The sequence below is a fragment of the Puma concolor genome, chromosome B2, assembly GCF_028749965.1.
Source record: "Puma concolor isolate L17-30 chromosome B2, mPumCon1.1.hap2, whole genome shotgun sequence".
Taxonomy (NCBI): domain Eukaryota; kingdom Metazoa; phylum Chordata; class Mammalia; order Carnivora; family Felidae; genus Puma; species Puma concolor.
This window is the reverse complement of record NC_141671.1, coordinates 146,217,540-146,242,074: the sequence shown is the minus strand read 5'-3', so window position 1 is coordinate 146,242,074 and position 24,535 is coordinate 146,217,540. Positions and strand designations below refer to the sequence as shown.

Sequence of the window (24,535 nt, the reverse complement as noted above, 5' to 3'; positions counted from 1 at the left end):
AATTCCTAAACATTTAAAGCAAAAGGTCTGTGGCTCGTGGAATATCTGGAATTGAAGTTCTAGAGTGTTTGCGATAACGAAATGACTATCCCCTAAATCCATGTCCTGCAGACTTCATACATCTGTCAGGGTGGAGCCATGGAATGGGGGAAAGCTGATTCGTATGCCACATGCAGAGCTATGCTGCCAACCTGGCTCTTGGAAAATAAAGAGCCCTGATTTGTGGAGTTGTCTGATATCTAAGTTGTAAATACTCCCACCATGACTGAGGCTAATGGGTTTAATGACCAAGTTGCAAAATCCCTGAAAATTTATAAAGCAGTTCGTGCAAGCCAATGCTAGCAGACTCCAATCAGTTGGGAAACCCACTGCTAGGTTTCCAAGACATTTACATGCATTATTAGAATTGGCAAGAAAATACTTAACTCATATAAGAGATGTTTATTTACATAAGAATCCTTTACAATCTCAATTCAGTGCTTGATCCATTTATTCACATCATAAATTACCCCTGCCTTACTACTCTAGATCAAACTTTTGCAATTAGAAACAACTGGGTTACGTAAAAAAAAAAAAAAAGCAATCACATGAGGCACCTGGGTGGCTCAGTCAGTTAAGCATCTGACTTCGGCTCAGGTCATGATCTCGGGATTTGTGAGTTCCAGCCCCGCATCAGGCTCTGTGCTGATGGCTCAGAGCCTGGAGCCTGCTTCGGATTCTGTGTCCCTCTCTCTCTCTGCCCCTCCCCAGCTCATGTTCTGTCTCTCTCTTAAAAATAAATAAACTTTTAAAAAAGTGTTTTAAAAAAAAGCAAACACAACTTAAAAAAAATAAAAACTTTGGATTGCTTCAAAAAAACATTTTTTTTGCATGTATCTGAAATCCAGTCACATTTTCCCTGGAAATTATTCTATCGATCAAACAGTTTGCTCACACTGGCAGGCCTCCCCCCACCCCAACCCAATGTGGAATTACAAGATCTTATATTACTACAACAGCAAAATTATAACAAAATCAGTCCCAAAGAACACTTAAAATTATTCAGAAAGTTGTATACAACATTCTAGAACTTGGACTCTTTTTTGAGGCTGGCACTCTAGTTTCCCCGAAGTTGGATGGCCAACTCCCTGTCCTACTGACTTGCGTTGACCGTTTGGATTCTCTCTGCAGTTACAGAGTTTGTCGGGCTGAGCTATCGGAGAACAGTGGGCATCGTTTACCAAATGGCCTTCACCGTTGGGCTCCTGGCGCTGGTGGGGGTGGCATACGTGCTTCCTCACTGGAGGTGGCTCCAGCTCACTGTTTCCCTGCCCAACGTCTTCTTCTTGCTCTATTACTGGTAAGTCCATTTGGAACCAAAAAGGAAATAACTTGAACTATTTTGTTTTCCTGAAAGGGCTACCTCTCCTTAATGCACACCATCCTTCTGTATTGCAAGGTGTCCTTCACTCTTTCCCTTCATGGAAAGCCCAGGTCAGTGTTTCAGGGATAAAAACAAAACAAAACAAAACAAAAACAACAAAAAAACCCCATGAACTTCAACGTGTCTTGCCCTCTGGAAATCAAATGTCCTTTTGCTTCGGGCTTAAGAGTTTTATAACTCACATCTTTTTACATTATTAATGTGGTGTTTAAATTAACTTTTAGTGGCTATAATGCCCTTGGCAGAGGTTGACAATATTACTATTCTCATTCCATCCCTGCTCAGAGGAGACTTTAGCCTACAAGTGTTACCACTTCCCACATCCCTGCCCAAGGCACACATCTCCAATCAATCCAGCAGTCTTTATCCCAGATCAGGCAGACCATGTCAGTCAGAGTCGTCAGGACATGTGAAACTTGTTTGTCACACCTGCCGGGGAAACCGTGGAAACAGCAGAAACTATCAGAAATTCCTAATGCGAGTTTACCTGAAATAAAACAAGAGGGATGTTAGGTTATCGTGCAAATCCCTCTCTCAAGCAAGAAACCACTTTCTGGACGTAGTCACCTGTTCCTCCTAGAGTCATCCTAAGAATTAAGCATCTCAACCCTTTCCAGAAAGCCTGGCTCTCCTCCAAAATCCGGTCAAACTCTGAGAGGGACCCTTACCTCCCTCCCATATCCATTCTATCTCCTTTATATCTCTGAAGCCACCCCCACGATAGACTCACCCTGGTTTCTTTGACATTCGCTCTTCCATATCCTCCAATGCATGTTTCACACTCCATTTCTAAAATTAGTTCCACCGTGTTCCCTTCCTGCCTAAAAATCTTTCAACGGTTTTGTTCTCCTGATGCTTTAGCGTCACAGAAAAGGTGCATCTCTCATCCAAGTTCTGATCACCTCTGATGTGTTGCTTCTTGCCATTTTTACTCAATAGAATCAAATTTCATTTACTTCCAATTCTGCGACCTCCGTGATGGGACTACATCATCGAAAATCAGTGGAGATATAGAGTAGAAAACAGGTGTTTAGGGGGAAGAGTGGAGGCAAAGAGGTTAAGTAAGGGACTATCGCCATAATCCTTGCAAGAGAGACAGAGCCTGAGTTAAGACAAGTGGTGGCCTATGAAGAGGAGAAAACTGGAAATAAGTTTCATCAGCGAGCAGGGACAGAGCCTGGTGGAGACCAAATGGGAAGGTTTAGGGAGAGGAAGTGCCTCGTGGGTGGAGTGGAGGCTTCTGTGTCTGCACGTGCTGAGATAAGGAGTACAGGAGGAGGGGTGGGTTTGAAAGGAGGGATGATGAGGGCGAGCTTTGGACACGCCGAATCTGAGATCCATCTGGAAAGGACATCAACGTGTACACGGCCAGGGGCGGTTGAACCTGAGGATCAGGAATTCAAGAAAAATCCCCCTGTTGGTGGGTAGGGGATAGAGGCAGCCCCTCAGAGGAAAGGAGCAGAGCCCGGAGAGGAAGCGAATGGGGCAGAACACAAAAAAAATATACTAAATTCTGAAAGCCTAGCTGAGGACAAGGAGCCAGGACAGAAGACAGAGGCGGTGCCATGGCTAGAAGGGGTAGGGGGTGGGCTACAGGGGAGGAGGGGATGCGATGGTCACCAGAGGAGGGACTCCATGCAGGCTGACCAAGGCCAGTGGGGGGCCCTGTCCCCTGCCCAGTGGCATTTCTCTCATGTCTCTGTAACCTTCACGTTTCACTGCTTGTTGGGATCAGCTGTTCACCTGACACTGTGGGACTGGCATGTGTGTCCCAGTAGCTGTCAGCTCTTAGAGGTGAGGTGACATTAGAAGCCCTCTGGCACAGCTTCCTGCCCAGGGCTGGAGCCCCAGAGCAATGCCCCCAGAGGATCATTATTCAGCCTCTGCTTGAAAACTGTTCTCGCTCTTACTCTGTCATCAAGCAAGCGACTTCACTGCAGAACCCAAAGCTCGTCTTCAAGAGACTTCTCATTGACCCGGAATTTACCTTCCCGGCATGTTTACCCAGGGTTCCTAATTCTGCACTGAGAGCTTCAAAAAATTAATTTCTATTCTACCGGGCAGCTCTGTACCTATCTGGGTATGCCTCCGAGGATCCATCCAGACGTTCCACTGGGAGGCTAGCCATTTCTGGTTCCTGTCTTCTCCGACGTGGCTCCCAGGTCTTCCTTGACCCTTCAGCTCGCTTGACACCTGGCTCGGCCGACTCTGCTTCTGGGGGTGTGAGCGACTGGGCTGAACCTGTGCGTCAAATGTGATACATTTGGTTTCCCCCCGTGAGGGAACTGCATTCCGCTGTCCCCATACCCGGCAGATCTCAGCACTCGCAAAGCCCAGCTGACCTGCCTCTCCTCCTGCCTGGGCATCCGGTTGACCACCGGGGACTCTGAAGAGGATGCCCCAAAAGTCTCCTGCACAAGGCTGAACACAAGTCAGCGTGTGAGGGAGGAAAAACCCACGTAGCCTCTGCAAAATTTTAAAAAATTCTTTTCTTGTGAGAGAACTTTGAAGACGGCTTGTCTCAGCAACTTTCAAACATGCAATACAGTTCTATTAACCGTAGTCACCGCGCCATACGTCGCATTCTCAGGGCTTCTAATTCTTTTGTAACTGGAAGTTTGTGCCTTCTGACCCCCTGCCCCGATGTTGTCCACGTCCTCCGCCAGCAACCACCCATCTGTGCTCTGTATCTGTGAGCTCGGTCTGTTTGTTTGTTTTGGATTCTACATATAAGTGAGATCATGTGGTGTTTGTCTTTCTCTGACTTATTTCACTTAGCGTAATACCCTCTAGGCCCACCCATGTTGTCAGATGGCAAGACTTCATTCTTATTTATGGCTGAATACTATTTCATTGTGTAATATACACCACATCTTCTTCAGCCATTCATTCATCCATCCCCGGGCACTTAGGGTGTTTCCATGACTTGCTGGAGTAAACACAGGAGTGCATATACCTTTTTGAATTGGTATTTTTGTTTCCTTCTAATAAATACCCAGAAGTGGAATGGCTAGACCATGTTGTGCTTTCTATTTTTAATTTTTTGAGGAACTCCACACTCTTTTCCATAGTGGCTGCTCCAGTTTATGCTCCTACCAACAGTGCATAAGGGTTTCCCTTTCTCCACACCCTTGTCAGAGTTTATTGCTTGTCTTTTTGAGACTAGCCATCCTAACAGATGTGAAGTGATATCCTCTCGTGGTTTTGATTTCTATTTCCCTGGTGATTAGTGATGTTGCGCATCTTTTCATGTACCTGTTGGCCATTTGTGTGTCTTCTCTGGAAAAATGTCTATTAGGATCCTCTGCCCATTTTCCAAATCAGATTTTCTGGTTTTTTGCTACTCAGTTGTATGAGTTCTTTATATATTTGGGGTATGAACCTCTTAACCTGGCACATGATTTGCAAATGCTTTCTCCCATTCAGTAGGCTGCTTTCTGTTTTTGTCGATTTCCTTTGCTGTGCCGCCCCTGCACAGTTTTATTTCCTTTGTAGATCCACCCCAACCTCACTTGCAGACACTTGACTATGACCACTGCGGGAAGAAGGTTCAGTAAGGCCTCCACCCATCCCCCACTGAACAGCTCTGATAACACTTATGCTATTCCCTAGGTGCATCCCTGAGTCTCCAAGGTGGCTGATCTCCCAGAACAAAAATGCTAAAGCCATGAGGATCATTAAGCACATCGCAAAGAAAAATGGAAAATCTCTGCCAACCTCCCTTCAGGTGAGCCAGCGGCTGAACTATCAAATGATGGAACGGTGACGAAGGAGAACCTGGTAAAGCCGTGTGTTCTCAATGGGGAGTCATAGAAGGGGCCCACCATGTGCAACAGGATGTTTCCGTTGTACTCGGATTCATGGTCCCCAGTGATATATTGGATTCTAAATAGATCCAAAGCATAAAAGGAAAAGGAAACTGAAAATCACTGAAAGGCAAATGAGGAGTTTCTATCGTGTGCCACCCAAGGCTGTGTGGGCCACTTGTACCCAACTACCTGATGTCTTCCTTACCAGATCGGGGAGGGGGGAGGGGCTCACAGAGGCAAGAGTCTTCAAATACAAATAATTTCTTAGAATTTTAAGCATTTTGGATAGAAAATGTCCCAAAACATCGTGAGCTCTCTCCTGCCTTCTGCAAAACAAAACAAAACAAAACAAAACAAGTGGCTGGGGTGCCCACTTTCTCTGCATTTCGTGTTTTGCCTCTAGGAGACCTCATCACCTTTAACTTAAGCCTTTCTACCTGGTGGGACAGAACAGAGAAAATCAAGCTGATAGGAAAACTCTGTCAAAATAAGAGTAATTCATCTCTGTGTGAGGATCTAAGATAGGTTCCCTGTAAGCATTTGCGATTTATATGACTTTAGAGTTGAGCATTTGGGGACTCAGAGGCTTTTTTTTTTTTTTTTTGAGTTTCTTTATGTATTATTTTGAGAGTGTGTGAGGGAGGGGCAGAGAGAGAGGGAGAGAGAGAATCACAAGCAGGTTCCGTGCTGTCTCACAGAACCTGTCATGGGGCTCAAACTCATGAACCATGAGACCGTGACCTCAGCCAAAATCAAGAGTCAGACGCTTAACTGATTGAGTCACCCGGGCGCCCCTGAGAGCCCTTTTTTTTTTTTTCACTTCTTCTCTGGTTTCTGGTGGTTGGGTAGACAGTCTTTTCCGCTGATGACCAGCCAAGCACTGATTAAGTTTTAGGCCATTTCAGAAATTGGTCAGGGATTAAAGCACGTGAGTCACTCTGGCCAAAGTTCAGGTTCACAGAAGAGCGGTAAGTCCGCTGGAGGTTCTTCCTCTTGTCCTCGGGCTTTTAGCACTCGTCCAGTGTTGCTTTCAGAAGGAGTGGTTTTTGCGAATATTCTGCTTCCTGAACCCTGGAGACTGGGTCTCAACTCCACCACCTACTATTTTCTCCTAGAGCAGAGCTTCTGGAGCGTTAATACTTGTGCACAGGGTGCACCTGGGACCCTGTGGCAACGCAGATTCCGATTCAGTCTGTCTGGATGGGGGCCCAGGTCTTTCATTCTAACAAGCTCTAGGCGATAAAGAGCTGCTCCCAGTGCAAGGGTCCCGGAGCAGAGCTTCCTGACTGCGGGGTCCCAGCCGGTCCTGCAGAGAGGGCGCCCCGTGCCCTCAGCCCACAGGGCCGCTGAGCCAGGCCTCCTCCTGCCCCCCTGTGCTTTACCTCCAAGGGCCCCTTGACAGAGGCACATGAGTTACCCAACTCCCCCAAATCCCAGCTCCCTCTTCTGTGAAAGGGGTGAAAAAAGGTGGACACTAACTTCCAGGATAGTCCAGATTAGCCGAGCTAGTACATATGAAAGGCTCACTATGAGCCCCCAGCAAGTGTCACTTACTGTTGTGATTCCCTGTACTACACAGGGACACTGTCTTTTTTTTTTTTTGACTTGCAGGTCTGACAATGCCTTTGTTCCCCTGGCTTTTTTTTTTTTTTTTTTTTTGACATATGAGATTTATTGTCAAATCAGTTTCCATACATACAGGGACACTGTCTTTAACCACACAAAGCTGTTCCTACGATTTCTATTCCTAGAGCCTCAGACCTGATGAGGAAGCTGACGAGAAGCTGAATCCTTCATTTCTTGATTTGGTCAGAACCCCTCAGATCAGGAAACACACTTTGATCCTGATGTACAACTGGTAAGGAATGTTTTTCACTTCAGAACCTCTCCACATTTTTTTAAATCCCCATCATCCACATTAAGGGAGGGACCAAGAGCACGGTTACATAGCCTAGTTCCAGTATCGGTATTGACCGTGGATGGTGAGGGGACTCACTTATTGCAGGTTTTCCTGATATCATTTGGGGGGGGGGGGGGCAGATGTTGAAATCGGCTTACAGTCCCAAAGCATAGATAAGCACATTCTCGACTTTGGCATTGTCAAAGGAGGTTATAAAATACCAAGCCGAGACTCCCCACACTGCCCCCCTGAAAACACTGATTTAATTGGTTGAGGGAAGGTCCAAGGCACCGATATTTTAACATTCTCCAGATGATTCCGGTATTTAGCCAAAATGGACAACTCCTGGTTCTATATTTATGATGAGTGTAGATCTCTCCTTATTGTACAGGGCTAGCAAGGGAAGGGTCTTTTCCTTTTCTTGTCTATTGGAGAAAAAAATAAACTTACGAATGAGAACAAGCCACAAAGAGTAATCCACTAACTCCACAATCCGTGGCTGAAGCGTGATTGTTTTCACTGTCTGCAGGCTTCTCCTGGAGCTCTGAGCCCTCACCCTGCACCAAGCCTTCCTTAGTCCAGTGAACTTTCCTTTCAGTGTGCATTGGACTGACACCGGCCAAACGGAGATTTGTAACCACTGGCAGAAGCAAGGCTCACCAGGAATTAATCTGGCACCCTTTACAGTACTGCGCGTAACACGAAGCAGTGAAATGTGGCTTCGTTAGCCTTCTTTCCTTTTCTGAATAATTGTGGCTCTTGCCAGGGGTCTTCCTAGTTTCCATTACAGATAACAAACACTTTCAGTCGACAAAACAAAGCAAAAAAAAACATCGTCAAAATGCTATCTGGATGGTGTCAGAAGAGAAATCCTCAAGAAGTGAGGCCGTACCCATTTGGGAATTTGGTACCCATTTGGGTCTCTGGTCTCCTAAAATTTGAATTAAGTAGCCAAGCCTTTTAATCCCGATTCCATCAGAAAACCACAAAGAGATAATAATTAACAGCCACTAATAAACTGATACACTTTTACCAAATAAATCACTCTAGAAAGAAATTTCTTCTTGCCTTTCAGTTTGGCCAGGGAATGTTATCTTAATTTCTTCTGCTTTCCTGGTTCTGGGCTCACAACCAGCCACCACAGTGGGTCAGATGATGCAAAAGCAGTGGAAGAGAGGGAATAGCACTAAGATGACAAAGAAAGGTGACCCACAAACCACTCTCATTTCCAGAAGCTGCTCCTTCTCGATGATTTGCTTTTGGTGCTTGGCTTGACCTGAGCTCTCCTCTTTGCTCAGGTTCACGAGCTCTGTTCTCTACCAGGGCCTCATCATGCACATGGGCCTTGCAGGGAGCAATTTCTACTTGGATTTCTTCTACTCTGCCCTGGTGGAGTTTCCAGCTGCCCTCCTCATCATCCTCACCATTGACCGTTTAGGTCGCCGCTATCCATGGGCTGCATCAAATATGGTGGCAGGGGTAGCCTGCCTAGCCTCGGTTTTTATCCCTGATGGTAAGTGTCAGGCCAAGCTGGGGTCTTGTCTTCTAAGGCCCTGAGAAGAGGGAGGTCATAGCCCTCTGAGAGTAGGACTATGTAATTTGTCATCCAAATCAATTTGGAAAGAGTGAACACAGTATCTGGGACCTCTCTGAGCAAACCATATAGCCACCCTGTCTTTAAGAACAATTGTACCCAAAGGTTGCCTGACATAATACAATCACACTTGATTGTTCTCTAATGTACTAGAACAAGAAAGGCTAAGGGGACTCATGCTACAGACCATTGGCCTGGCCCAGAAAAGAAAGCATGGGCTTTGCAGGGGTAGAGCAGGCCTAGGGTTAAAGTCTTATTTTAGTGTTTCCCAGACACTATCCAGACAACTCCCTTGGCCTCCCTGCATCATTCTGCAGAACAAATAAGGAAGTTTAGGTAAATGCAACAAATGAACACTTATTCAGTTCCTTTCCTTCTTTTTAAAATGCGTTCTCAACGAAGGAGAGTAAGAACCTATACAATAGAATCCTCTTAGCAACTAGGAGCTTTGTTTGCATCCTTCAGTTATTAGCAATTACTTAAAATATTTCCATATTTTACTGTTCCTTGTGGGCGACCTCTATAGACTAGAGTTGGCCCAGCTTTGAAAACTGGTATAATTCTGTCATCATTAATGACTGGGGTCTCAAGAGACTGTTAGAACTGTGTCCAAGTTAAAACTAACAGATGTGGGGAATCTTGCTCAAGACTTGGAGTCTATAGAAGAAGCGTTTTGCATTCTCAATCCATTCTGGAATGTGGACTTTCCCTTTGCATGCCTCTGGAGCACTGTTTGCAGACCAGGGTTTGGAGACCATTACCCAGTGCTGTGTGTGTAACTGGTGTGTGTTCTCCCCCTCAGATCTGCAGTGGCTAAGAGTTACAGTCGCGTGCTTGGGTAGGATGGGGATTACGATGGCTTACGAAATGGTTTGCCTGGTCAACGCGGAACTGTACCCCACATTCATCAGGTTAGCATGCTTTCCTCAACATGAAGAGGGTGGTCGGGACATTTGGTTGTTGGCTAGACCTAGCACAAGTGCCAGAGGGGGACACCTTTTCAGAGGATGCCTTCCTTTCCAAAACACGGGTAAGAGAAGATTAGGACATGTGAAGGCAGTAACGAGGCCACATCTCACACTTACGGCTAGGGTGAAATACAGCGTATTGACTGCAAGAGAGCAATGACCAAATGGCCCTAGGAGAGCGTGGTCAGAAACAGCACACACAGGACCACAGAACAGCGTAGAGAAGACAGGTGATAAGAGTAAAATCACCTCCCCCCCCCATTAAAAATCTTCAAAAAAGCTAACATGAAATAAGCACAACAGAATAGGGATGGAACTGTGTATCACACCACTTGTGTGTGTTGAAAATAATGTGAACCTTTTGGTTTTTTTCCAGTTCACAGACATTTTAGTGATGTAGGGAAGTATTTATGTGGAGGCAGTGGGGGATAACTACCATCCGGCGAGAAGCTAAAAGTTCAATCCGTTTCCTGCATTTCAGGAATCTCGGTGTCCTTGTCTGCTCCTCCATGTGCGACATCGGTGGCATTATCACACCGTTCTTGGTCTACCGGCTCACCAACGTCTGGCATGAGCTCCCACTGCTGGTTTTCGGTAAGAGATCCTCAGACATGTCTGAATGAAACCCTATTTTCCTAGCATCCGCCATTTTTCTATCTCAAAATAGGTATCATGCCTACCAGCGACTACTAAATACAGCTAGTAATGAGAACTACTCTTAGCATTAGTAAGACTAGTACTGGTAATACTATTAGTAGCTACTAAGACCCAGGCATGGGAGCCCACTAGGACTCACGGCCTTTGTGGTACAAAGTTCAAGAGGGAGTAAGATGGAAAGACATTTGCCTGAAGAAAACCCCTAACTCTCCTCACCGATTTCCACCCCTCCTTGGGTCTCTTTGTCAAAGAGCTCACTCTGCCTCCTCTATGGCCAGACGTGAGAAAATACACAACTCTTAGCTACATTACTTCAAAGAAAGGCAGTTACGGTTTTGCAAAGAGCGTTTTCAAAATCCAGGGGAAACAAAGACCACCATTAAGGAAATGCGTTGGCTTAACAGTACACGTGTGCTGGTGTCGGGCACCCCTTCCTCGGATTCCTTGGGCAGTTAGAGTTAAGGAGGATTGGCTCAGTGCTTCCTTCCAACACTGAAGGAATGCACCAGTGCTGAGCCCTCCCCTCCCCGACCAGCCTGCAGCCTGGAAAGTGACAGAGACAAATCTAATTATCAGCAATTCGCACACAGAGGCCAGTGTTGAAGGTCTGCAGGCTATCAAAGGGCTCTGGGAATCCTGGGCACTTCCGTTCACTCATGGCCATTGCCCTTCCCCGCAGCTGGGGACTGTGAGACCGACCCTCTCCTGGGCACCACGCAGAGAGGTGTCCAGATTCACGCACACAGCATTCGCCTTCTCACGTTAGCCAGGAGGCCTCAATGCACTCATTTTCATCTTCTTTTAGATCCATTGGGAACCACTTTTAATCTGACAAAAAATGTAACATTTTCCCCCATGGGCCTCCAACACTCACTTAACCGGAGGGAGGGAGGACAAGACCCTCTGCACATTGGACAAACACCCAAATGGCTTTTCCCCTAATGCTGCGCATTGTTGCACACAAACATCTCCGCTCCTTCCTCTTCTCAAGGGATTCGGGAAGGGGAGAGGGGGGTTTTCCACTGCTGTGCATCTGCCAGCAAATGCTCCACGCCGCCAATAGAACTCCCCCTCGGAATAGACCCAAAGAAGTCTTCTATGTTGCAACGTAGTAACAGCAAGATGGCCAAAGTTGCGAGAACACAAGCTCTTTACCCTGAGATAAGCATGATTTGGCCACAGAGTGGCTGGTACCACTTACCTATGGGGCCTACATGGCCCAGGCGCCTTCCTCTCCCCACACCGGTTGAGGGATCCTCACGGAGCCTACTTTCCAACTTGGAGGAGTCCCACAAGCCCCTGTGGACTCCTTCCTTCCAGGGAGGAAGGTGGAACCGCCTCAATCTCGGCCCCTCCCTTAGGTGGGCAGTGAGTGATTATGGGTCAGCGAGACATTTGTGGGTCAAGAACAGAGACTTCATTTACCAGAGCAATGTAAGGTCCAGACCTAGAGGAGCCTCTGTTATCCTCCCTCAGGATTCACCTTCCCCTTGAAAAGACAAAGGATTTTAGCTGCATTTCACCGTTTCAAGTAAACTCAAAGACAATTCCCTTTTTTTTTTTTAATTTTTTTTTTCAACGTTTATTTATTTTTGGGACAGAGAGAGACAGAGCATGAACGGGGGAGGGGCAGAGAGAGAGGGAGACACAGAATCGGAAACAGGCTCCAGGCTCCGAGCCATCAGCCCAGAGCCTGACGCGGGGCTCGAACTCACGGACCGCGAGATCGTGACCTGGCTGAAGTCGGACGCTTAACCAACTGCGCCACCCAGGCACCCCGACAACTCCCATTTTTATTGGGAAGCGAAACTAACACTTTGACATTTTTATTCCTTTGCATTTCTTTTGCACACATTAATGGTTCGCCAACTGTGGTCTTGAAATCGCCGGAAGCGGTTCTCCAGAAGCCTGAAAATCAACACATCCAAAGCTGGGAAAACCCCAATTGGAAGAGCACTGGAAAAAAAAACTGATTTAAGAAATAACCCGGGGGGCGCCTGGGTGGCGCAGTCGGTTAAGCGTCCGACTTCAGCCAGGTCACGATCTCGCGGTCCGTGGGTTCGAGCCCCGCGTCAGGCTCTGGGCTGATGGCTCAGAGCCTGGAGCCTGTTTCCGATTCTGTGTCTCCCTCGCTCTCTGCCCCTCCCCCGTTCATGCTCTGTCTCTCTCTGTCCCAAAAATAAATAAAAGTTGAAAAAAAAAAATTAAAAAAAAAAAAAAAGAAAGAAATAACCTGGTTCAGGGGCGCCTGGGTGGCTCAGTCGGTTAAGCACACAACTCTTGATTTCAGCTCAGGTCATGAGCTCATGGTTTGTGAGTTCGATCCCCACACCGGGCTCTGTGCTGGCAGTTTAGAGCCTGCTTGGGATTTTCTCTCACTCCCTCTCTCTCTCATTCCCCCCTCTCAAAAATAAATAAAAAACTTAAAAAAAAAAAAGCAATAATCTGGTTCATTAGGCCTATCTTTGCAAATATAAAATGCTAAAGGGATGACAATTTGAGCCATCTATTATATTCTCTACATAATTCACTTACTTCAGAGGATCAAAGCCCACGGAATATGTTTATTGTTTGCACGAGTTACAACCAAGTGAATCGTTGGTGGTTTGGTGAGACTCCGAGGGGAGAGCTACCTCGTTCATACGCTGTGGCGGGCACGGCCACTTAACAGACAGGAAGCCACTTGAGTCACACAACAAGCATGTGATGTGGAGATGTCACCTCACTTCATGGCTGAGGTTCAGAAGAGAATTTCCCAGGGCTCTGAGACCAGTGAGTGGAGGCTCCGAAGTGGAGCCCAGGGACCCGGAGCTTCAGCCGGCATCCTGAACCGTGGTGGCCTCTACTCCTGCCATTTTGCAAAGATGTCAAAACGGAGTCCAGTGTGCCCTTCTTTTGAAACTCCAAAGCAGCGAAGAACCCCCACCTACTTCCTGCATTCTACCGTAGCAAAGCATAAAATGTGACCTTAGAATCCCAAAATGTTAGCGGGGATTTAAGGAAGCATAAACACCCTAATGTTTACGATTACCCCTTAGCGTGTGCAAAAAATTAGAGCTGGAGACAAGGGAAAAAGGAGCAACCAAAAGACTCTATCAACCCCCCTAATTAAAACTAAAAGCATAGGCCTGGCTATACTTTTTCATACTGTGATACAGTAATACATGATTCATTACCTCTGTTTGCTCACAGTGGTCCAAGTTTCTGACTCATTTTCATTGCTAAGTGCTTTATGTTGGCAGGGTTATGTTCTTCCTTTCCTCGGAGTTGATTTTTTTTTCAGAGTTATTTTCTAACTCCCATGTATCTTAATATCATGGCAATGTTCTCTAGCCTAGAATAACCTTGACTCAAAATGTTAAGTATTTCATCTCCCTATAAGGAATTGCAATCCAACGGCGTTTGGAATCAGCAAAATATTTATAGGACAGTCAGAGAGAGCAAAGAAACCCGTAACTATAGAAAATCACACACAAACGTTTTTTTGAAGAAATTAGTGGAGTTCTAATTATAAAACTTGAATGTTTGGGGCCCCTGAGGAGTTTAGTTGGTTGAGCATCTGACTCTTGATTTCAGTTCAGGTCAGGATCTCACGGTTCGTGGGATCGAGCCCCACGTCAGGCTAAAACAACCAACCTGCGCATTTTAGTTCTTAATGTGATTTGCATCTGTTTGACCTTCAGCTGTGATTGGCTTGGTTGCTGGGGTACTGGTGTTGCTGCTTCCAGAGACCAAAGGGAAGGCTTTGCCTGAGACTATAGATGAAGCCGAGAACATGCAGAGGTAAGGAAGGAGCTGAAATTCCTCTGTGCGTGCGTGTCTGGGCCAGTTCTGAGGCCAGGTGGAAAAAAAAGAGGAGATTGAATTTGTAGCCCATGCCGTACGTTGAGATCGAGTCACACGAAATCAAAGACTGAAGAGTAAAAACAAAACAAAGCAAAGCAAAACAAAACAAAACACAAAGAAACAGTAAAATAATGAACACACGCTAGGAGATACCTGATACTTTCAGAATGGGGAAGGTCTGTGTAAGTAGGGCAAAAAATCCAGATCCCTTTGAAAGGAAGATCAGTAAGTGTGCCTTTCTGAATAAAGAATTCTGCATTGAAAAACCAACATTGTCTAAAAAATAATAATAACAAATGTGGAGAAAATATTTACTCCTCGACAAGGGGCTGGTTTTCCCACTATATAAAGGGCTCTGGCAAATCCATTAGAGGAACGACCCAAAAGGAAAAAAAAAAATGGGCTAAGGACTTGAATAGGTAGTTCAGGGAAAAGAAAAGAAAAACAGCTCTTAAAGGTATGAAAATATGCTCAGATCTCCCATAGTAAGACAGGTATAAAGGAACACCACACGACTCACAGCTGAGGTTGTCGAAGATTAAACTGCTCGTTAACGTATCATGTTGGGAAGGACCGTGGGGAAACGGCGCCCTGTGTTGTCAGTGGGAGTAGAAACCTGAACTCTCTGTGATGGCCATAGTATCAAAAATGTGCATTTCTTTTTACCCGGAAATTTCCACCCTTCTAGGAGCATATATGTACAAGATTACGGGGGCACAAGATTACTATTTAAGACCGCGTTTTATGTAAGAAAAGATTGGAAACAGCCTAAATGCCCACTGATTATATAAATTATGGTAGGTCATTCGATAAAATACTCTGCAGCCATTAAAAAGAATGAGGCAGGGGCACCTGGATGGCTCAGTTGTTTAGGTGTCTGACTTCGGCTCAGGTCATGAACTCACAGCTCGTGAGTTCAAGCCCCGCGTCAGGCTCTGTGCTGACACCTCAGAGCCTGGAGCCTGCTTCGGATTCTGTGTCTCCCTCTCTCTCCGTTCCACCCCCACTGGAGCTCTGCTTCTCTTTCTCTCTCTCTCTCAAAAATAAATAAGGATTAAAAATTTTTTTTAAATAAAAAAATAAAAATAAAAATAATGAGGCAGCTTTACATGCAGTGATAAGGAAAGTTCTCTCAGATATATTATTAATTTTTAAAAGGGAAATATAGAAAGTAAATATTCTACCATTTCTGTAAAAAGAATGAACAAATAGGGGCACCCAGGTGGCTCAGTCGGTTAAGTGTCCGACGTGGGCTCAGGTCATGATCTCACGGTTCATGAGTTCGAGTCCCACGTCGGGGTCTGTGCTGACAGCTCAGCACCCGGAACCTGCTTCAGATTCTGTGTCTCCCTCTCTCTCTGCCTCTCCCCCTCTCATGCTCTGTCTCTCTCTCTCTCTTTCAAAAATAAATACACATTTTAAAAAAAGAATGAATAAATACATATCCACGTTAAATATCTATATACATATACATATATATGTGTATTTACTGTATCTCTGAAAGAAGATGGAAAAGCTGTAACATTGGCCATCTGTGGAATTGGTGGGCAGAGAACATAGGTGGGAGAGATTTTCTTTTTTTTTTAAGTTTTTATGTACCCATTCTGAGAGAGAGAGAGAGAGAGAGAGAGCAGAGGAACCGAGAGGGGAGAGAGAGAATCCCAAGCAGGCTCCACACGGTCAACACAGCCTGACACGGGGCTCGAACTCACGAACCACGAGATCATGACCTGAGCTGAAATCAAGAATTGAGCACTTAACCAACTGAGCCACCCAGGAGCCCCAGGAAGGGATTTTCAATGCATACCTTTTTGTACATTCTGAATTTTGAACCATATGAACCTATTCAAAAAGTAAAATTAAGAAAATCTAATAAAGAGGGGCGCCTGGGTGGCTCCGTTGGTTAAGCATCTGACTCTTGATTTTGGCTCAGGTCACGATCTCACGGTTCGTGAGTTCAAGCCCCACATCGGGTTCTGTGCCGACAGCACGGAGCCTGCTTGGGCTTCTGCCTCCCTCTCTCTCTCTCTCTCTGCCCCTCCCCTACTCGCTCTCTATCTCTCTCAAGAAAAATAAATAAACTTAAAAAAAATAAACAAGAAAATCTAATAAAGATAAACATAGGACACACTCCCCACAGGTTTGTTTGTGCAGTGTGCTTAGATGTTCTTACGCATTTTATTTGTAGTACAGTTTTGGCCCGCTGATGCCGAGGACTGAACAGAATTTTACCCATTCTCCACGATGTTCCCTTTTAACACGTTCAGTACTTATGCAGATGTTGCTGCAGAAGAAATCACCGTGGTCGGAGGCTTTCCCCCGAGCTTGAAGGCCAGCATTAGAAGAGGCCCTTGAATTCAGCAGACGTCACACACTGGCAGCCAACAGGACACTAGGGTCTCAAACGCTTTGCTTGGCCCACGTGGGTATTTTTTAAGTGGGAAAGTCCACATTAACTGGATTCCCAGGATCTGTTAAAGAAAACAAATTCAGAGGATTTGGTAACACGGAGCAGGCATTTCCTCTTGTCGATGATCCGTCGGAGCTGAGAGACAGCTCGGCATTTTGAAGGGCACGGCCGCTGGTGTAGGCCGCGGTGCCACCAGGCCCGACTGTCTTGTGCCCACTACATGTCTATCTTCTGCCCGGTACCTGCAGACATTTGAGTCGAGGTCCCTGATCTAGACCAACTGTCCCCTCTGGACCCCCGTCTCAGTGAAGCTTCCCATGCACACTACTGTCCCCTTGAAGACGTCTGTCGTCTTGAAGACAGATCGTGCCCCATTGACTGCCACAGCCCTAGAGCTTAGCACGGTGCCTGGCACACACACAGAGCGGGTGCCCGCCAAATAGCTGTGGGACCCATGCTGAGTTCCTTCTAGAGCATCTCCGACTGTGGTTTCTCCAGGCTCTCCCAGCCAGCTCCAGAGGTGGGAAGGATATGTGGTGGGGGAGGACAGGGGCTGTGGAGTCTGATAGGCGAGGTCTTGACATTTCCTATCGTGTGGCCTTAACTCTTCTAAGCCTCAGTGTCTTCATCTGTAAATGGGGACAGCAGTTTCTACTCATTGGATTTTTGTGACGAGATACGTGCATGTAAAGAGGCGGGCCCTTTGTGGATGCCCAGTAACCACCGATATTGTTCACAGAAGTTTTCATGGCTCTTCTATAAAATAGGTAAATATGTACCTAGATCACTGACTGGGGATCACATTTTAAAATCTATTCGGAACGGTGTTGAGACAGGGAAGTTCAGCCCAGGGACGTACACATCCACATCCCCTCGCAGGAGGCTTTCGTTTTCGTCAGGCTGGTTCGTCAGGCTAAAGGGGGATCGCGGAGATCATTCCTGCTGTGGCTTTACACGCCTTCTCTTCACGTGACCCACAAATACGTCTGCGAAGGTTTGCGCCTTTCTGCTGTCCATATTACATCCTCCGGCTCACCTTTCGAAGAAGGAAGGCAGACCTGTGTGAGGCTTGAGGGCTGCACAAGGGAGTGAGGACGTGGACGCCGAGGCAGGGCTGGGCAAAGGGCCCCCCTGTGGGGAAAGACAAGCAGGGGCAGCCCACAGGACGCGTAGATGGCCGGGAGTAGGGGCACCCCACGCTGGCCCTGGGGGGCAGGCAGGCTGCCTCCGTCAGGAGAGCTGACCCAGGTCCGGTGTCCCAGACCCTGCGGGAGAGGCGCACAAACAGGGTAGGGCGGGACTCCCTCCACCCCCATCGAGTCACTGGGCTCCCGAGGGCCCTGAGCCCATCCTGGTTACAAAGACGACCCTAGGGATTTCCCAACGTACACCTTATTTCATCCCTGACCCTTGTTTCCTTTCCTGTAAAATTGGGTAACAGCGGCTAACGTTTGCTCAGAGCTTTTAGCTAGTACTTTCCAAGCCCTTCCCGTGTGTTGCCTCATTTAATCCTGGCACCAACCCTATGGAACAGGTATTATTATTATTATTATTAGCCCCATTGGACAACTGAAAAAAATGAAGGCAAGACAGATGGAAGGATTCGTCCATGAGGCCAGTAAGTGACAAAGCCAGGCTAGTCCTGGCACCCAGGTCCCAGATGGCCGGGCTCACAAGCGGAAGAATGCAGTGAGGGTCCAGAGCGGGCTGGGGCTCCTCACCAGTCAGTCGGCATAGCTGTGCCGCCGCCGCCACTGTACCTGCTGCTGTTGCCGTGGTCACCGTTGTTGCTGTCGTTGTTGCCATGGTCACTCTTGTGGCTGCTGTTGCTGCTGCTGTTGTTGTCTTTGTTGCCGTTGTCACTGCTATTGCTGTTGTTGTTGCTATGGTTACTGTTGTGGCTCTTGTTGCTATGGTTGCTGTTCTCGTTACTATTGTTGCTGCTGTGGTTCCTATTGTTGTTGTTAGTATTGTTGCTGCCGCTGTTGCTGCTGTGGTTCCTGCTGTTGCCACTGTTACGGTCATTGCTGCTGTTGTTGCTGTTCTTGCCATTGTTACTGTTGCTGTTGCCGTGGTTACTCTTACTGCTGTTGTTGCTGTTGTTTATATTGCTGATGCTGAGGTTTTCATTGTTACTATTGTTGCGGCTGTGGTTCCTGTTGTTGTTACTATTGTTGCGGCTGTGGTTCCTGTTGTTGCCACTGTTATTATTGATGCTGCTGTCATGGCTGCTGTTGTTGCCATTGTTGCTACAGTTGCTACTGTTGCTGCTGTGGTTACTATAGCTACTGCAGTGGTTCCTGCAGTTACTATTGTTGTTGCTGTGGTTCCTATTATTGTTGTTGCTACTATTGTTGCTGCTGTGGTTGTCGCTGTTGTTACTATCATTGCTGCTGCTGTTGCTGTTCTTGCCATTATTACTACTGTCATTGCCATCGTTACTCTTGCTGCTGCTGCTGTTGTTGCCGTTGTCACTATTGCTGATGTTGTGGTTTTCATTGTTGTTGCTCTTGTTGCTGCTGTGGTTCCTGTTATTGTTGTTGTCACTACTGCTGCTGCTGCGGTTGCTGTCATTGTTACTGTTATTGCTGCCACTGTTGTTAATATTGTTGCTGCTGTGGTTCCTGTTGTTGCCACTGTTACTATTGATGCTGCTGTCAATGCTGCTATTGTTGCCATTATTACCACTGTTGCTGTTGGTGCTGCTGTGGTTCCTGTTGCTGCTGTTGTCACTGCGGTTCCTATTGTTGTTGTTGCTACTATTGTTGCTTCTGTGGTCATTGCCATTGTTACTATCGTTGTTGCCCTTCTTGCCGTTCTTGCCATTATTACTACTGCTGTTGCCATAGTTACTCTTGCTGCTGCTGTTGTTGCTGTTGTTACCATTATTGCTCTTGTTGTTGCTGTTGGTGTTAATATCGTTGCTGCCGTTGTTCCTGTTGTTGCCGCTGCTACTACTGATGCTGCTGTCATGGCTGTCGTTGCCATTGTTACTACTGTTGCTGCTGTGGTTCCTGTTATTGTTGTTGTTACTACTGTTGCTGCTGCTGTTGTTGCCATTGTTACTATGATTGTTGTTGTTGCTGTTGCTGTTAATATTGTTGCTGCTGTGGTTCCTGTTGTTGCCATGGTTACTATCATCGCTGCTGCTGTTGCCATTATTACTGTTGCTGCAGTGGTTCCTGCGGCTACTATCGTTGTTGCTGTGGTTCCTATTATTGTTGTGGCCACCATTGTTGCCGCTGTGGTTGTTGCTGTTGTTACTATTATTGCTGCTGTGGTTCCTGTTGTTGCCGCTGCTACTACTGATGCTGCTGTCACGGCTGCTGTCGTTGCCATTGTTACTACTGTTACTGTTGTTGCTGCTGCGGTTCTTGTTCTTGTTGTTGTTACTATTGTTGCTGCTGTGGTTCCTGTTGTTGCCATTGTTACTATCGTTGCTGCTGTTCCTGCCGTTCTTGCCGTTATTATTACTGCTGTTGCCATAGTTACTCTTGCTGCTGTTGTTGCTGTTGTTACTATTGTTGCTGCTGTGGCTCCTATTATTGTTGTCGTTCCTACTGTTGCCATTGCTGCCATTGTTACTATTATTGCTGCCATTGTTGCCGCTGTCATTCCTGTCGTTGCCACGGCTGCTACTGATGCTGCTGTCACGGCTGCTGTTGTTGCTGCTGTGCTTCCTGTTGTTGCTGTTGTTGCTGTGGTTCCTATTGCTACCGTGGTGGTTCCTATTGCTGCTGTTGCTATTGTTACTGCTGTTGCTTTTGCTGTTGCTGTTGTTCCTGTTGTTGCCGTTGTCACTGTTGTCACTGCTGTTGTTGCCACTGTTGCTAGTGTTGCTGTTGTTGTTGCTGGTGTTCCCGCTCCTGACGGTACTGTTGTTTCTGTTGTTGCTGCCACTGCTTTTGCCATTACTGTTGTTGGCACAGAGACCCCGGGAGTGCAGCTGATTTCCTTGGGCCCCAACGCCTGGGGTCTGAGAGAACTCCAGCACTGCCAGGGGATTCGGGTGAGCTTCTGCTACCCTCCCTGTCTCAGACTGGCCCAGAAGCTGAGGCAAGACTAGGCATCCCCGAGCAGGGCAAATTCCGCAAGGAGCTGGGGGACCCAGGGGTCGCCCCACTGCAGATCTCAGCCTTACTATCGAAGGGCATGTCTGGGAGCAGCAGAACGAAGAAACCAGCATCTCTACAATGAGTGTCAGCAACATCCTGGTATTCATGAAGATAAGATGACTGAGAACATGTGCAATTCGAACAAATTTCTAGTTGATTTTTCACTTGTGCAACTGTTGAAAAATAAATGAGCTTTGGTAAAAAGTTTCTAAAATTGTATTTGCAAGAAATGACAGCTGTCTAGATTTTGCAATAATCATTTTTTACCAATATAAGATTAAATAAGTCATCACCCACATCCTCCATTACATAGAAAAGTGAACACCTAAAATAAGGAACATAGGCCAGTCCCAGAAGAGCATTTTTGGAACCACCCCACCACATCAGTTGTTCACCAAGCTCTGTCAATTTTCTTTTCAGGAATCACCACTCAGAACACACTGCAAAACTAATCCTGGACAAAACTGACATCAATTTTTTGTCCCATTCATTTACTACCCACTTTATTTTGGTTTATAGCTTCCTTATTACTTCTCCTCTCCATTTTCTTTATTACTGCAGACCAAGAAAAAATAAAGAAAAGATGATTTACCTCCAAGTCAAGAAAGTAGACAATCCGCTAAACTAAGAAGAGAGACCACTCTTGCTATGGCCTTGCTGTGATGATACAAGTCCAGACCAGAGATTTCTCCATCCACCACAATGCCCATATAATTCAACCTTACCTTGTTTTGAACCCTACGAACCTAAATCTATAGCCAAATAGAGTTTGTTGTCCTACTTATTAAAATCTACCCAGGGGACCAAACCCTACCAAGCCCCACCAGCTCACTCCATTCCCAGCATTCCTAGGACAATGCTATTGGTGTGCTGGGAATTGTCTTTATCTTATTGTATTTTATTCTTTTCTCCACAATGATATCAAACCAAAACACATAGGAGAATCGTGGGCCAGGGAAACAGAACAGAGAAGATCTGAAAAACTATTAAGTAGAGCAGAGAGCCCGTTTTCTTAAAGAAATGACACATGTAAAGTAATATCAAGTTGTCCAGAATGTATGCCAAGAAATTTAAATTGGCCTTTCAAGTGACATGGGTGACAAAATTTTAAAATACATTATTATCTGGGTTAGATGTTTAAAGGAAACTAAAATAAAGAATCAGAAATACAACATGAGTAATCAGTAAGTCTGCTCCATTTAGACGAGTTGAATACAAACGTGTGCTTTCCACAAAAAAATCTGGAGAAGAGTTTGATAGGGAGCAGTGTTTAATTTGGCCTATTAAACCGATGTGGTAATGTCTCACCCTGATAAAAATTTCTCTAAATTTGTGGTTTAAAAAAATTATATTAATAGTTTTACCACGGTCATATAATAAATTAATATTTAGAAGCTAAATACTTCAAGACCTATAATGCAAAAAAAAGTTCCTTGCCCCATTCCACCTCTACCAATGCCTCCAGAATAATTTTCAACTATTTCAGCTGTTTCTTTCTCTTGTGATTTATATTTATATATCTAATTTTTTTTTTCAGCGTTTATTTATTTTTGGGACAGAGAGAGACAGAGCATGAACGGGGGAGGGGCAGAGAGAGGGGGAGGCACAGAATCGGAAACAGGCTCCAGGCTCCGAGCCATCAGCCCAGAGCCTGACGCGGGGCTCGAACTCACGGACCGCGAGATCGTGACCTGGCTGAAGTCGGACGCTTAACCGACTGCGCCACCCAGGCGCCCCTACATTTGTATATCTAAATAACCTGCTTTATATTGATACGTCTTGCCTTTTTAACTTTAAGTATTACATTACTGGGGTGCCTGGGTGGCTCAGTCAGTTAAGCATCTGACTTCTGCTCAGGTCATGATCTCGTGGTTCATGAGTTTGAGCCCTGCATTGGGCTCTGTGCTAACAGCTCAGAACCTGGAGTCTGCTTCGGATTCTGTGTCTCCCTTTCTCTCTCTGCCCCTCCCCTGCTCTCTCTCGCTCTCTCACTCTCTCAAAAATAAAATAAAAACAAAAAAAAATTTTTAAATAAACATTACATTACCTATTGACTTTCTGGTATAAAATATGAAGATTTAGCTCTCTTCATCTCTGTCCTCAATCCAACACACAATTTTTCTCTTCAAACTCTGTGTTATCACATTTTTATTCAATAAATAGTTAACATCTGCCTAATTTGGGCTGTGTAACTATTACTAACAGCTGAGCCACATAGGGTGCTATGATCACTCTTCCACTCTTTTCACAGCATTTTGTTCCTGTTGAGCCTTGGTTTTTGTTGCTGTTTTCTATATATTCACCATTAATTTCCTCCCCCCCCCCAACTCCTTGATAAAACTATAAATATCTCAGTGCTTTCAAACACAGCTCCTTTTTCCAGAGAGCCTTCCCACCTGGAGCCTGGAGTTCTCCTGGTCCAGTGAGCCTGGCTGCCATTGAGCCCTACTGCACAGCTGTTGCCCTGAGCTCTCCTGTCCCCACCTCCTGAGTATGTCCAGTGCCTCTGTTTTGTGTACCTCTGTCTGCTAGATCCGAAGTCTTCCTCATCCTTGGTTTTCTCCCTCGTTTTGAAGAAGCACATCTCCCAGTATTGTCCTGAGAAAGAGCACACACGTGTCCTTCTAAATTCTCCTCTGTCACATCAGGAGTTGACACTAACACATGACATGTTCCTGGCCCTGTGCCACCTGGCTTCTTATAAGCCTCTCCCAATGGGTAGCATTGGCCAGATAGGAAGATAAGAGCAAGAGAGAAGCCATTTTCCCCTGTACCATGAAGGAATCTTGGGCAGCTGCAGTAAGAGCTGCTGGCGACCTCAACCAAAGGAATGAGGCTCCTGGTCACTTCTCAATGGCACAGGTGCAGTTTTAACAGCAACAGCAGCAGCAGCAGCAGCAGCAGCAGCAGCAGCAGAAGTGCCTCACTGACTTCCAGCAAGAACAGGATCTCAGGCCCCAGCCAGAAGCAATCACTGTTTGCTGGTCTTACGTCAACACCCTTTTCTCTCTCTAGCATACCTTTCTCCCGTTTGTTCAACAATTTTGTAAACGAGTGCCTGTATTAAATTCCTTCTCTTTGAAATACCTGCAGCGGTTTCTGTTTTGCTGATTAAACACAAATTAATATTCTACTTGGGACCATGAGTAGACCACACCCAGGACATAGATGCCCAGATAGGAAAATCTGCAATTTGTTAAATGATATGTTTGGGATTAAATGCATTGGTGGCACTGTTGTCAGAAAAAAGTGGGATACTGATAGTATCTACTTATGACAGTTGCAAAACAGTTCCTTAAACTTAAGCTGCAACTACCTGAAATGAAGTACCTATTTAAAACAAGACTTTGGGGGGTCAAGGGACTGTTGAATTTGATCACTGCAGTGGAAGCTATAACCACAGAGTTTCTGGAGTAGAGTTGATTGATTCTGACTCCACTGGAGAAATTACAAAAAGAAAATAAGAACCTTAGGCTTTCAAATATCAAGTTGAGGCATTGTCAGAGAAATTGGGAGCTCCTTATAATGGCCCTAAAAGACATTCTTGAGTTTTGTAGAGGCAAGGCTGATACCACGGACAAGCAAACTCAAAATTTGAGCCTGTGGGTTAAGAGTTACATCCTAGATTGAATTCACAGCCTAGCCATGCCTCTTAAATATAAATTACAGGATGGGTGGGAAAGAGTTGACTCCTGAGAAATAAGATGGAAACTATAACCACTTATAGTTATAGATTCAAATGAATCTGAATATCTGTAACCCCCAAAACCTCTGAACCTTCTTGGCCAAAAGAAGCATCCCCTTTCTCCCTTT

General features: G+C 45.8%; 1 protein-coding gene across 1 annotated transcript in view; it reads left to right on the top strand.

The window, feature by feature from the left end:
• LOC112862216 (solute carrier family 22 member 2) overlaps positions 1–22,240 on the top strand; it is a 31,671-nt gene extending 9,431 nt beyond the window's left edge. The window contains exons 4-11 of the mRNA XM_086708270.1: positions 1,171–1,339; positions 5,036–5,150; positions 6,984–7,090; positions 8,431–8,645; positions 9,529–9,637; positions 10,176–10,288; positions 14,035–14,134; positions 21,284–22,240. Coding sequence (XP_086564396.1) covers positions 1,171–1,339; positions 5,036–5,150; positions 6,984–7,090; positions 8,431–8,645; positions 9,529–9,637; positions 10,176–10,288; positions 14,035–14,134; positions 21,284–21,350 — 995 coding nt within the window. The 3' untranslated portion in view covers positions 21,351–22,240. The remainder of the gene's footprint in view (positions 1–1,170; positions 1,340–5,035; positions 5,151–6,983; positions 7,091–8,430; positions 8,646–9,528; positions 9,638–10,175; positions 10,289–14,034; positions 14,135–21,283) is intronic.
• Positions 22,241–24,535: the final 2,295 nt, after the last annotated feature.